The sequence below is a fragment of the Nansenia antarctica genome (assembly GCF_963989245.1).
Source record: "Nansenia antarctica genome assembly, chromosome: 12".
In the NCBI taxonomy this organism is placed as follows: Eukaryota; Metazoa; Chordata; class Actinopteri; order Argentiniformes; family Microstomatidae; genus Nansenia; species Nansenia antarctica.
The window spans coordinates 14,892,492-14,907,098 of record NC_137682.1 but is presented as its reverse complement, the minus strand read 5'-3'; the positions used below and the strand labels follow the sequence as shown (position 1 = coordinate 14,907,098).

The following is a 14,607-nucleotide window of genomic DNA, read 5'->3' as shown; positions in this document are numbered from 1 at the left end:
TTTCTGAGTGGGGCAGTCTCACTCATATTTTTAATTTTGTTGGGCAGATATAGTGAAGACAGACAGGAAACCCATGCCAGGATTCGAACCCATGCCGACATGGACATATGTGTGCACTGTAAACAAAACACGGTGCATTACGGTGTTTTTTGCATTAGACTTTATGGAAAACACAAATTAATTACAGCTCAAATCCCAGATTGTTTAGTAGAGCACAAAAGGCAGATAGTTTCATGTTTTCAAATGTGTTTTATTGTATAGTTACTACCTTATAGACTGTACTCTGTTCACTGGAAACACTCAGAACATTACTCCAATTTAACATTATTTAATTGTTTTTATATTCATTAGGGTTCAAATAAAATATTATTTAACAGTTTGCCGAAATACTCAGCATTCCCTATAGCACTCAATCATATGTGACACGTTCTAATGCTTTGGTCCTCATATCCGGATCCGATGTCATGATCTGATTTTTTTTTTTTTATGTGAATACATTTCTGCGTTGTTGAAAAACAATGACACATTGCTAGTCAACTAACACAGCTTGTTTTGTGAGCCTGCTAACAATGTAAAGTAGTGTTATAGTTAATTAACTAGGTACCAGTAGGGATTACTCACCTAATCCATTGTGCTGCAGTATTTTGGCTTGACTAGCAAGTTTGTGTTGTGATTCTCAACAACGTTGAAACATAGTTCTGTGTTTCAAAAGAAAAGTCAGAACATTTTTGATTGGTTGCCGATGACCAAAGCATTAGAATGTGTCACATACTGTATATTCTCTGTATAACTGTAATTACCCAATGAGATGTATTGCCATACCCCACTATGCACCATTTAGTACCAGGGAGTCACCAGACATTATCCCTTGTTACCACACACATTACACACATTGATAGTACATACTGAGTAAGTACAATCATAAACAATGCAAAAAAAAATGTGTTACCAATTTCCTTTACTTGAGTACGAACACACTTGATTCCCCAAAGGCCATCTTGCTGTGGTTCTTGCACCTCAGACAGTGGAAATGTACATTTTCATCCAGTACATCACTGTCAGTACAGGCCATAGTGTGTCTTGTCACTTACTGCTTCAAGGCCAGGCCCAGAGGCACCTCTTTGGGGCACGGTCAGTTGAATAGTAATAAGGAACATGTCTCTCAAAATCATTGTAAATAAGAGTCTGCCCAAGAACATTGTCCATGCATGACCGCTCCCTATTACATTTCTGTATGGTGCTGCTAATGCCTCAGTACGGCTTGCCCCCAATGGCAGCGAGGATCTCCCGACGCTCCTCAGCGGTGGGCATGTCAGGCTTCAGGCCGTCCTGTCTCCTCTGCACCATGACGTTATGCTGAAAGAAGAACAAAGAAGAAGAACCGTCACCAGTGTTAACTCAACAGGTCCACTACCTAGCAGTGATGTGATGAGTGGTGGGAGAAAAGGTGACAATATCTTGAGGTAGAGGAGACGTGTTTCAGAAAAAACTTCCAACACTAACTAAGTTAACCTAAAGTTCAACAGCAAGATGCATCTGTTCCATACTGTAGCTGATCTGATGTCAACTCATGCCGCTTAATCACAGCTGAATTGAGTAAATACTGCTTGTTTATAACACGATAAACACTGATAAGCACAAGGGAGGATCACTGATACAGCATCAAAGTAATGGAGCTGTTGTTTTTTTTGTTTTTATTAAACCGTGCGGATATCTTTTCACAATTTTTGCCTAATCATTCTAAACACTGACCCAATGCATACACATGAACGCAATGTAAACGCTGTCATTGAGCATTCCACACCAGTAGTCGGCGATATCATTTTAACCCCATAGCCCCGCTGGCCAATCAGACGCCTCTGTCTCTCAATGTTCTCGATCATTAACTGTGCATTTATCTGTAAACAGGTTAAAAGTCCAGTTAACAGTGAAAGAACTAGAAGCACTTTGTACACATCCATTTTCCTCGCTTGTGTAGCCTCGACCACCGTTGCCTGTTGTAAACAAAGTAGTTACTGGTGCCAGAATATGACGTTGGAGGGAACAGCAAACAGCTGCAGTGCGCATGATCATAGAAATCTACGAGCATGATGACGTGACGAATACAAAAAAACTCGTCCACACGTCAAAAATATACTGCGAATATACGGCGTTTTTAAAAATCTTCACGCTGGCCGGAGTTTTTAAAAATGTTCGTTTTCAGGGGGCAAAAACTTGTTTGCGTGTGGACGAACCCCCCAAAACGAATATAAAAATCCACGTTTATCAAAAAAACGTATTGGTGTGGACAAGGCCTAAGACTTGACAAAGGCCGAAACCGTTGTCATATTAAATCTACACTTTTTTGCATCTGGAACTAGAGTGTGCTTCTACTCCTTTTAATAGTATTTTGTTCCGTTGCCAGCACCTCGCCCAAGTTTTCTGCGGTGTGCGTTCTCTTCTTTTCCAATTAAGTTTACCTGCTTACCATCCTTCCCGCTCCAGATAACAGCAGTTCTGTTAAGCAGATTTAATTGAAGTTGAAATGTACAGAATGTTCACAGAAGCATCACAGAAGTTGTGATATCCCTGAAGAGTTGTGTGGGGAGTATGCCATGTTTGGCCTGTAGAGAGAGCTACAGGACTGTGGTGGAGTGTGAGTGGTGAGATAATTGGGTGTCGGCTGACGCTAATTATTCAATTACTGAAGGCATTTACGTTGTGTGTTTGCTTCAATCCTTAGTAAGAGAGCTGGGAGAGAGTGGAGGTGGTGTGGAGAGTCTGTGAAAACCGAAAGGGTTGGACCAACAGAGGACATGTGCACACCTGATGGAGGTGGACTAGCAGACGACATACCAGCACACCTGACGGAGTTTAGATTTTTTTGGGGGGGGGGGCTTCTCCAAAGGAGCTCTGCTCGAGTGGACCTTGGCTCTTGGGCTACTCTTCTGACTAACCGATCAGAAATCTTGCGAGGAGCTCCGGTGAGTGGCCAGTCGATGGTCGAGTGATGTTCCTTCCACTTTGGGATAATGCCCCCAATGGTGCTTATAGGAACATTTAGGAGTTGAGAAACCCATCGGTAACCAGTGGATTACTGTGCTGCTCAACAATCTTGTTGCGAAGGTCTTAGGAGAACTCTTTGCCTCTACCCATCATTAGATGTTTCTTTCAGGAAAACATTGTGACAAATGCTTTGTTTACTTGCATTCAGAGGTGGAAAACCCTTTTTCAAAGAGCGGAAGTACTTACCCACCAACATGCATTAACCCAGCTGATTCTAATTAACACATGTAGGAGAACTCATTAGTGGCATAAGCTGGTTTTGTGTGTTTTCTTTTTCAATACTTTTTTCCTGTGTCATTCCACTTTATTGCACATAGCTTTTTTATGGATTGGAATGTTACAGTTTTAATCTGAGTACTTTTATTGAGTTAATACCGATGTCTGGTCTAAATTTCATGTGAATACCTGCAACGGAAATATATTGAATTAAAAAACTGTTGATGGGTTGAATACTTATTTCCCCCACTTAACTGCACTGCATACATTTTACTGAGCATAGGCTCTAAATACTACTAAATAATAGCAGCATGCTCTTTCGGACACGGCTTATGTCGTTTTATTTTAATCCCACCTTAGGCAGACAACTCAGTTACACAAATACTCACCCAGTACTTTCTGCAGTTTTTGTATCTCAGAAAATATGCAGAACACATGTTCTTGTTATAGTTATTGGCATCCAAACATTTCTGAGAGCCATCACTTTCCTGGAAAAGAGCAATGACAAATCAGTATTATATCAATGACAATTAATTTGGAAAAATCGTAGACATTAAATAAAGCGAGTAAAGACAGTATCTTATCACATCTCATAATTTGGCCTATAATAATAAATAAAATAAATAAATAAAAAGCTTACTTCAATGCATGGATTAATATCTTGATTCCGGAGTTTGAGTTTTGTTTTATCCATTTGCATCTGTTTCTGAAAAGAATCCATAACATACCTTTGAGTTAAGTTGATACAAAATATACAGTACATTTCTTGAACTACAGTTCTTAGTCTCTCCCAAAAGAAAATTAATAGGAAACAAAAAATGTAAAGGGAAAAACATTAAGGACTACTCAATGAGTCATGCAGGGGCGGGGTTACAGGGAAACTTAGATTCAAAATGTTTAGCTGAAATTACTCCACTGCCTAGCTTGGTAGCTACATTAGATGATCTGTTACAACCTAGAAGCGACAACTTTGCTGCCAATACAATCTACTCTGTGCATTTTTTTTTAAATCATCACTGCGCACCCAATAAGAAATAGAAATACTTTCTTTTTCCAGGAAGGGATCATCGGTTTTAGTAGTTGCCAGCAATGAAATGACAGACATGTTTCAAGTCAAAAAGTATCATGATACCTTGCTTTTAAAAAGGTTCTTTTCTAAGACAATTTTGTTTTGATCATAAATGCCTGACCCAGTATTTACTTTCAGTTGTGTGTAATATTGTCTTATAAGAGTAATTTGTCTATATGCTCACAGGGGTGGGGGGCAGTGCGCTCTGCATGCATAGTGGGCGTGTGTGGAAAGACAACGCTAAACAATTGCACATGCAGCATTGAAAAGGAGGAAAGAGAAGGATGGAAGCCGCAAATGTTGATGCTGGCCGTCCCCAGCTTGTTGATAAAAAGGATGCCAGAAGTGAGATCTGTCATTGCTTTGCTTTTAGAGCGAATGTTGACGGTGAGTCGGACGAAATCACAAAGCATATTTGTAAAATATGTTAGAAGGCCATGCAGTCAAAGGAAGGAAAGACGTTACATTTAGCCAAGCATCTATCCGATAAGCATCCCAACCTCAAAGGAGTTCAAGTCACGACAGGTCAACGAATAGGTCTGATAGCTAAGGATGAAAATAAGAATTTATTCCTATTTAATAGGAAATTATTTTTCTTTGCTTGTTTTTTTGGTTGCCGTGGTATCGTTTACATTTTAAAAATAATTTTAAAAGGAAGGGACCTCAGTCCACGTCCTGATGGCAAGGCTTCAAACAGGTGGGTCAAAGGAGTTGAGAGAAGAGCCATTGTCCACTACTCATACTGATGTTTCGGGTCCTTCGTGGTTTTCCAATGATCCTGATCCCCTGTAGTGTCACCCTCTCCAACTTTATTGATGTTGTTAGACAGCCAAACCAAGCTGTTAGACAGAAGGTCAGTATGTATGCGACGAAGCAGGTGTAAAACGCTTGCAGTACCTACTGGTTAACATCCAATTTCCTTCGTTCCTCCCTTGTGGAGGAACAACCTTGACTGACACTTGCACACACACGTTGACAATTGGCTCCAAAGGCCAGTTTATTGTCTATGATGGTACCCAGATATTTATACTTCTCGAATCTTTCTTGGCGCCACTTCCTTCGCCTTCTCCACATTCAGGTCCAGGAAATGTGCATTACACCATTGTTGGAAATGCTTAACAAACTGGAGCTTGTCCTCAGCATTGGAGGTGTCCACAAACACATTACTTGATGACTGTAACGGGGGACAGTTGCTCCCCGACAGTCATCTGTGGTGTGAACAACAAAGCCGAGACCACCAAGCCTTGTAGTGCGCCAGTGGAGAGATGGTCTTGGTGGTACTACATTGCCTTTGTATCGAACCTACTGAGGCCTGTCTGTCAGGAAGGGCCCATAATGGATGATTTGAGGGTTGAGGTCCATGATCAGCAGTTTCCGGGCCATCACATGCAGTTGGATGTGTGTTGAACACACTGCGATAAATCTACAAACACCAGTCTGGTGTATGATTTTGGTGTTTCTCGATGTGACTGGGCAAGGTGAAGCATCGACAGTAGAGCATCATCGACTCCTCTGTTCTGTTGGTAGGCGAACTGTAGTGGGTCAGCTATGCTCTGCACACTCTGCTGGATCTGGGGAAGCACCAGGTGCTCAAAACACGTCATTGACACCTGCTGAGTTGGTCTTCTTTGGCACAGAGGAGATGATAGATGACTTCCATAGAGCTGGAACTGTGTGCTCCTTGAGTGAGTGATAATAAAATCACAGAAGACTTGAGACAGTTGATTGTGACAGGATTGCAGTTCATGATTGCTCTTGTTGTCTGGACCAACGCCTTCGCCTTTATTCAGTTTCACCACTTTTAGCAAGCCATCAACATCCTCCACCTGTAGCACAATACTACTGCTCTCCACAGTTAATGCCTACACTTCTTATGTTATTTAATTCTTTTCTGCTTTAAAATCATGTTGATCAAATCTGTTTTAAAAGATGTTAAAAGTATCAACAAACAGACTACAATGTTCCTTAGACTCCAGAGTCATTCTGCGTGGTTGCTATAGCTGAGAGGGTCTTTATTCCTTCTAAGTATCTTTCATCTGACATCCCTTGAAACAGGTTTTCAACTTTCTCTTTGTATGCTGTTTTTACATCCTTCATTTGTCTATTCAGCTTGACCTGGATTTGTTATGACTGCTCTCTCCATATTGGAAGGGTCTCTCTTCCTATTTAGTGTTGTTTTGAGCTCCTTTGCTATCCAGGGCTTGTTATTTGAGAACACCTTCACCTTCTTTGGTGGAACACTGTCTTCCTCACCTAAATATATAGTCAGTTACTGCCTCTACAGTGTCATCCAGTGTGGCAACAGCATCATCCGTTTGCTTGACAGTTTTAGATACAACAGTTTTAGAACATAGACACGGGGCAAAATGAGCTGTCAAAATGAGCTGTCCAAACTTACACGGTAGATATTTAGGTCTGAATGACAGTAACTCCACATCTGCAGAGCAATGAGTCTCTCTGACAGCTGTCCAACTCAAGCTTTGTTGATATATGCACCAACTCCGCCTCCATGTATTTTTTTCCCACTAGTTGCACAGTCTCTATCTAGTCGGTATGAAGCATCAAACCCATCCAGATAAAGTTCAAGGCCTGCAATAGTGTCATAATAATAATAATAATAATAGCTTAGATTTATATAGCGCCTTTCTCAAACCCAAGGAAGCTTAACAGAATTCATAGACAGACAGTCAGACAGACAGAACGGAAAAACAAAGCAAAGAAACAAAGACAACGAGAGTGACAACTAGACTAGGGGCCAAAGGCCTTGAAGAACAGGTGGATTTTGAGTCCTGATTTGAAAGTGTCCTGGGTAGGGGCATTGCGGATCACTGTGGGGAGAGAGTTACAGAGGGTGGGAGGTGCCACACTGAAAGCTCTGCCCCCGAAGGTCCATAGGTTGGTGCGAGGGGTGGAGAGTAGGCCCATGCCTAGGGACCGCAGGTTCCGGGAAGGGGTGTGTTGACAGGGAAGGTCAGTGAGGTACTGGGGGGCGCAGGCGTGGAGGGATTTTTTTGATATCATAAAAAATAGCAGTAAAAATGTCCATCTTCTTCTCTGTCTCTTAATACACATATCCATGCAGAACAATATGTAAAAAAATAAAATCAGGCAGGATAGTTTCCTTTTCTTTTCTTGTTCAAACGAATACTAAAGGGGTTTAATATCTCTGCTCCATTTAAACAGAGACAAGTTCAGTTCACCTTGACTAGTCGGTGGCATCTACGGGCCCACACTGGTTTATTTTTTATGTTCCGAACCTGTTGTGTTTGTATCTGATTACACAACAAACAATGTCACAAACAATACACACAACATCGCTAAATAATATCAGTCACAGGATGGAATGTAGATGGGCTGAATAATCCAACCAACTACTAGAATGTTATGTCACATAGCCAAATTGAAGTCAGAGTGAAATCTGTGTAGGCCTCCTTTTTTCCCCACAGATGAATCGATAAAGAATCGAATCGGTATCAATTCCTATCCCTACCTACATTGTTTGCTTTCTTATTCTTTTTTTCAGATGGTGTTTTGAAGAGTGACATAAATAAAATGTCCTAACTTTTCACTGTATGTATGTGTGTATGTATAAATCATAATCATCTCAAGTTGTGAATTAACACTGAGAACATGAAAACATTTTAAAACGTTATTCATCTAATAGGACAGCACCACCTAGTGGACATAATCTGGTACAATTACACTGTATAATGGGACATTAGACACACAACTTCAAACCCTTTGGACAGCGCAACCTCCAGAGTACCAGATTGTGTGTATTTCTGGTCACAGTATGAAGAGAAAAAACTACAAGCAGCAGCTTCATACTACTTGTCAGACCAAGAGAAGTGATATTCCATACTGACTGATACAATCTTCTAAAGGAGGGGATTGGAGAGTTCATGGGTGACTGAGGATTGTTTTGGATTCCTTATGTCTTGATCAATCTCAGGGTAGGACTTTGGCCCAAATCAGATTTGGGGTTTTAATTCTATTGAATATTATATGAATCCCACAAAAATGAAAAAGGCCAATTTTGGGTAGAATCATTGTCATTGTGACAGGTAATTTTTGATTAGTCTGGTGTGTTCTGTCATGTAATCTGTGCACTGAGCTGTCAATGTCTAGTATAGATTCTAGGCTTTGCATTTGTCTTTGAAGTTTTCTGTTGGTGTCTGTCAACATAACCAAAGAGATGTCAATCAAAGTCAAGGAACCCATTATGAGGCTGAAATATGAAAGAAAATCTGTAACATAGCCAAAACTGTAGACCAAAATCAACAGTTTTCTACAAAAGAAAGAACGTGCTGGTGAGCTCAACAATCGCAAACAGGCTGGTAGGCCAAAAAAGATGATTGATGGATGATTGAAAAATCCTCACCATGATTAAGTAAAAACCCAAAACAACTGTCCCACAGATCAAAAACTCCAGGAGGTAAGCATGAATGTGTCAGATGACCATCCGCATAATACGTCACCAGCTGAAATACAGAGGCTTTACAAGGCAAATCACTAGTTATCAAAAGGATTGGCAGGTAGGTTATAGTTTGCTAAAAAAGCACCTAAAAGGCCTGCAGAGGTCTGGACAGATAAGACAAATATTAGCTATCATGTGATTGCAAGTTTTGTAGAAAGAAGGATCTGCTCAAGATGTAGCACCAGGGGAGCCCCCCCTCCCAAATTTCGTTGTTTGGTACCTGTACTATAGCAATGACAATAAAGACCATTCATTCATTCATTCATGTACAGCATACCACCTCATCAGTGAAACATGGTAGAAGGGGGTGTTGTGGTTTGGGCATGTATAGCTGCCACAAGAACTAGCTAACTTGTCTTAATTGTAGCAGCAACATAATGTGTACAGGAATATCTTGTCTGTTTGAGTACAAGCAAATCGTGACGTTAGAATTATAAGGTTCTATCTCCATTTTTGTCAAAATTGAGTTTTTTACATAATCTGATCCATTAGGTGTTTATTAATGCCTGTGTGGTGTTATCTTTAAAATGTTGACATTTTTTAGTTAGTAATTCATAAAATACAAAGGTTCCATCTCACAAAACTTAATGGAATATAAAAACTTTGACGCTCGATATCTCTGAACTATCATAAACGGAGATAGAACCTTATCATTCTAAACGGAGATAGAACCTTATCATTCTAAACGGAGATAGAACCTTATCATTCTAAACGGAGATAGAACCTTATCATTCTAAACTCACGAAATGCCAAAATAAAATTCATTGGATGGCACTTCATTGTATAGTAAGACAATGACCCCAAACACACTAACATAGCAACTAGGGAGTTTTTCAGGGCCATAGAGCATAAAGTCAATCTTTTATCTTCAGATTTAAATCCATTTGACCATGCATTTCATTTCCTAATTTTAACATTTTAGGCAAAAAGACCTCAAAACAAACAACTGAAGACGGCTGCAGTACAGGCATGGCAAAGCATCACCAGACCAAGCATCTGGTGGCGTCAATGGGTCGCAGACTTCAGGCAGTTGCAAAGGATTGTTGCATTGTGCATGCAATGGATTGTCAACCAAATACTAAACATGTGTAGTTTATTTGGACTAGGGTTAGGGTTAGGGACTGGATTATATTATTGGACTGGATTATATTATTTTCCCCCAATATTTTTGGAGCCCTAAAATAGGGGAAGGGTATGTTTAAAAAAAATGTGAACCCAAAAATAACGCTTGTAAATAGAAAAGTATAGGCCTAAACAAAAGTTGTTTCTCCTGCAAACTGCGACACTTTAAATAAATGTGCAATAACACTATGTGCATGATGACAACCCTAGTCGTCTATCTGTACAGTATAGTATAGTGTACATAGCCTTTATTTATGTAAACCAGCTCCTTCCCTTCTTGTGTTTTTTTTTTAAAGTGTTTTTTCTTTTTTTCTTTCCTAACACCAGGGGAGCCACCCCTCCTAAATGTCGTTGTTTGGTACCTGTACTGTAGCAATGACAATAAAGACCATTCATTCATTCATTCATTCATTCATTCATTCATTCATTCATTTAAGGCAATAGGGTTGCACATTCTAAAAGTGTTTTAATTTGTCTAGCCATCAGGAATTTTGAAGAAGTATTTGGGCATATTGATTTGGCTCCTGGTAAGATGGACCACCTTTGGTGTCATTACTGTCTCTTACTGTTCCATCCTCACACAGCCTTGCCAATTTTAGTGAAATTACAAGGAACTGAGTACTCTGTGCATTCCATAATAAGCAGAACTTGTTCATTTGTTATCCATACTGAGGCCCTGTGTAAAATAAGCGACTTGCAGAGTATGTGCAAGGTCACCTCCCACCCCGACCACCAATTTGACCCCCTACCTTAAAAGAGACTCAGGAAGTACAGGATCCTCCGGTCCCATACCAGCAGGCTCCACAGAAGTATCACTCTGAGAAACAATCCCCCCCTCCACACCCCGCTGAACAATCCCCCCCCCCACACACACACACACACACTTGACCTACTCTCACTACCCCCCCCCCCCCCCAGCTTGGGATAATATGGATATGACAATGAAAATGCCAATATTATGATGACAATGACAATACTTTGGCTTTGACAATGGCTGCTCATCCCTGCTCATCCCTGGTTAATGTGATCACTCTATAACCTTTGCACTACTGATGTTTACATTACTACCTACCTACTAACTTACTGTATATTGTACATTCTCCTGATATAGCCTAGCTTCTTTTATACGTCTGCACATAAGATACTGTACATAAACTACCTCACTGTACATAGCTCATATACCTCTAAAGTGTCTGTATATACGTTTATACTGATGTTTACAGTAGTACATCATTCTGCACATACTGTATATTACATAGTTACCTATTCTTGTTCTATTTATCATGCCCTCATATCATGGATGGATGCTAAACTGCATTTTCGTTGTATTGTACTTGTACTCTGCGATGACAATCAAGTTGAATCTAATCTAATGTTAACAAAGATCTTTTGAGCTGTTATTCAACAGCTGTAGCCTAAAGCCAAGGGTCATACAGGAGGAAATAGCTAGGACCAACATTACACTTTTAACAGCTCGAACATAAAAACGTAAAATTAACTTGCATATACAATTTCCCACAAATGCTTTGGTTATAGTTGTTGAGTATAAGTAGCTAATTGTTGAATTAATCAATGACATGTTAATGACCTTCATTCATTCATTGAATGGATTAGCTAACGGCGCGAGCGTGCAGTGCAGGGGGCTTACCTTGACAGTTTCTCCACTCTGATACACGCTGAACACTTTGCTTGTTTTGAATCGTTTGGTAACTATATTTTAACGCGCACAGGCTGTTTTACTCTTCACAAAACAGCATCCGAGTGTTTGAAAAGGTCATGCTTAGAGTCAAAACGCCCTTCTCATGACTGCAGTTCATCGGGAGGCACACTTACTTCTGAATCCTTGGAGTTAATCACTAAAAGATCTAGCTACCTTGAATGTTGCAAATGGCTATGACTCCCTCATGTCAGATGAACGTCATTTAACAACATCGCACACGAAGATCAGCCACACGTCTACGGATGATTGACAGGAAAGCTGACCAACGGGACATGAGGAGAGACGACGCCTGCTGCCTGTTCAGTGAACTGACACTTCTATAAGCCTATCGGACAGGACTGTAATGACATCCTTCGCACACATTATTGTTATAAATAAAACTAAATCGAAGTCAATGCGATTGACAGTATCACTAGCGAGTGCAAACATTTAGCATTATTAAAAGGGACTATCCAATGACATTGAAAAATTAAAGTGACAGGACATTACACAAATCAAAAACAAGAAGAGGGCGGGACGCTGAGTGGGCGTGGCTTAGAGGTATGTTTGGTTGCATCGCAGCGCATACACAATGGCTGCTGGAAAGAGGGTAAAGCAAACAATTTTCAGGCCCGCCGCGTCTAGCAAAAAATATGAGAAAAAAATTATTAAAAATTCAGAAAATAGTTGAAAGTCAAGAAAAACTACGTGGAAAGGATGTTAAGTCACCTGGGGTGAGTTTGGCGTAAATGTAATAAATTGTAAATGAGTTGTTGAATTAAAATATCGGGGTTATTCAAATTATGAGAGAGGGGTGAGCTAGGGAAAGTTTGTGTTAATCAGCACCCAGTTTGGGACCTCAGAGGAAACCAAAGGAAGACATAAATATTAAGAAAATTTAAATAAATAGTGTCATTTGTGTTTATCATGTCATGTTGCATGTTACGAATTGTCAACAAGCATGGGAAACAGTAGAGTTGAGAAAAGTTGTGAAAACTTCTATCATTTTGGTTAGTTTAAGTTTTTCCTGAATATAATAACAACAGTGCTGCGAGGACATCCGACGGGAACACACGCGCACTTAGAAATAATAAATAAAAAAATGTTTAAAATGCATTCTGTGGTGATTCAGTTTACAATTTTCCTCACATGTACACCAGAAACCACTGTAAACATCGTATTATCGTTTGAACCGTGTTTTGCATTTCCGAAAGTGCATTAAACACGAAATTGCATATGTGCATTCATTGTGATTTTTATTAACCATATATCATGTCATGTGTTCATACTGATTACAGGCAGTGAACATGTCTCTCTCACAAAATCTGAGATGATATGCAACTTTGAGTTACTTTTGATAGACAACTATAGGCTATATCGAAGTGAAGAAGTTGCTTGTCAATACCATAAACAACCAAAATGGAGGGAGAACTACGGGCAAAGTAATTAGGCGATGCTAAACATTTGATAGACCTGAACACATGATGCACAATATGTTTAGTGCAGGGTTATTATGCTAATTAACATGTATGGTGGTACGTGCTGTCCTTGTGTGTGTGTGTGTGTGTGTGTGTGTGTGTGTGTGTGTGTTATCTTAACAACATCACGTTGACTTCGATATATGAATATTAAAAGGGTAATATTGTGGATGTTTGTTATGATAATTAGATGACACATAATGGTTAGCAGCGTTGGACTATGCCTTACTGTAGGCGACCTGTTGAGTGTAAGAAGTCATTCCCATGGTATTGTTAGCTGTAGTTCATCATGCATGGTGTCCCCATCGAAGCCTGCATGCATGACAAGCCTTTTGCAACATTTGACGTTTTAGTCATTTTTGGCAACATAGCAAAACCTTGGTGATTACCTATTTACAGGCCAGTAGGTTATGTGTTGAATGGCAGGATGATTGCATCGTGGTTGAGTTGAAGTGGATGCCTTTGCTCCCAAGTTGGTTTCACATGGGAACGAGAAGTTTTGCATCTTAAAGAGACAGGCTGTCCGGTGCCTCGGTTCAGGACATGTAGCTTCTCAGATACTACTCGTGTGTCCATAATATGAAGCATATCATGCTTCCTTTGCATCTGAAACCTTTAATTGAATGCTAATTGTGCATGATATAATAGCCTACATTCTGGCATGTAACTATATACTGAAATGTTTGCAAATCATTTCATACCTATACTTTGAGCCTACTTTTGGTCCAATCAAATTCTTGATTGCAGGCTACTTTTACTTATTCCATTGTTATAAATAACCTGATTAGGCTATATTTATATGGAGAAATTACTACTGTTGACATAGAATATATTCTTCCCTAGGTTAGGCCTACTGGCTCTTGACTAAAGATAATAATACATAATACATTGTCTTTAGAAAACTTTGCACCAAATGATAAAACCTCACATCTTCTCTCTGTCACTCTTTATGTATAATTGTAACCAACATAAAATATATCTACTGAATTTAAACACTTGTTTTCCTGCAACCTTTATAAAACATAGTTTGGACAATGAATGTGGAAAATTAACTATCAAAAGTATATTTGAGTACACAAGCTTATATTATTGTCTTGTTGCTTTTTATGTTGACTTTTTATCTATGCACTCTCCAAAATCTTATTTCTCTCCAACTGTAAACAAGATTTGTATTTGATTCTACTTGGTGATTATAACAGATTGAGTTGTAACATGCCTCTTTCAAGGCAGATGCCCCTGGTGTTGTCTGTTGATGGGGTTTGTGTGTAATAAGCAATATATTTATTTGATTAGTTTGACCATTATAATTAATGTTGTTTGAAATCAATTGTGATATTCAAATGGTGTTAGTAGTGCCCACTAAATGTCAACAAATTACAACAATGTAAAATGTTAACCAAATTAATTTCAACAACATGTTGACCTATTTTGTTGATGATCTTGTCCTTTGACATTGGAAACATTTCTGTTCTAACTTCTTCTGATATTGTATGACTTTGAG

At 39.4% G+C, this 14,607-nt stretch overlaps 1 protein-coding gene across 1 annotated transcript; it reads right to left on the bottom strand.

The window, feature by feature from the left end:
- Nucleotides 1–451: 451 nt before the first annotated feature.
- Nucleotides 452–11,834, bottom strand: chchd7 (coiled-coil-helix-coiled-coil-helix domain containing 7). Its single transcript, XM_080543338.1, has 4 exons — nt 11,578–11,834; nt 3,902–3,967; nt 3,651–3,749; nt 452–1,356 (listed from the first exon to the last, which is right to left on the bottom strand). Exons 2-4 carry the CDS (start codon nt 3,959–3,961, stop codon nt 1,252–1,254), a joined length of 264 nt encoding a protein of 87 aa, XP_080399464.1. The 5' UTR covers nt 3,962–3,967; nt 11,578–11,834; the 3' UTR covers nt 452–1,251.
- Nucleotides 11,835–14,607: the final 2,773 nt, after the last annotated feature.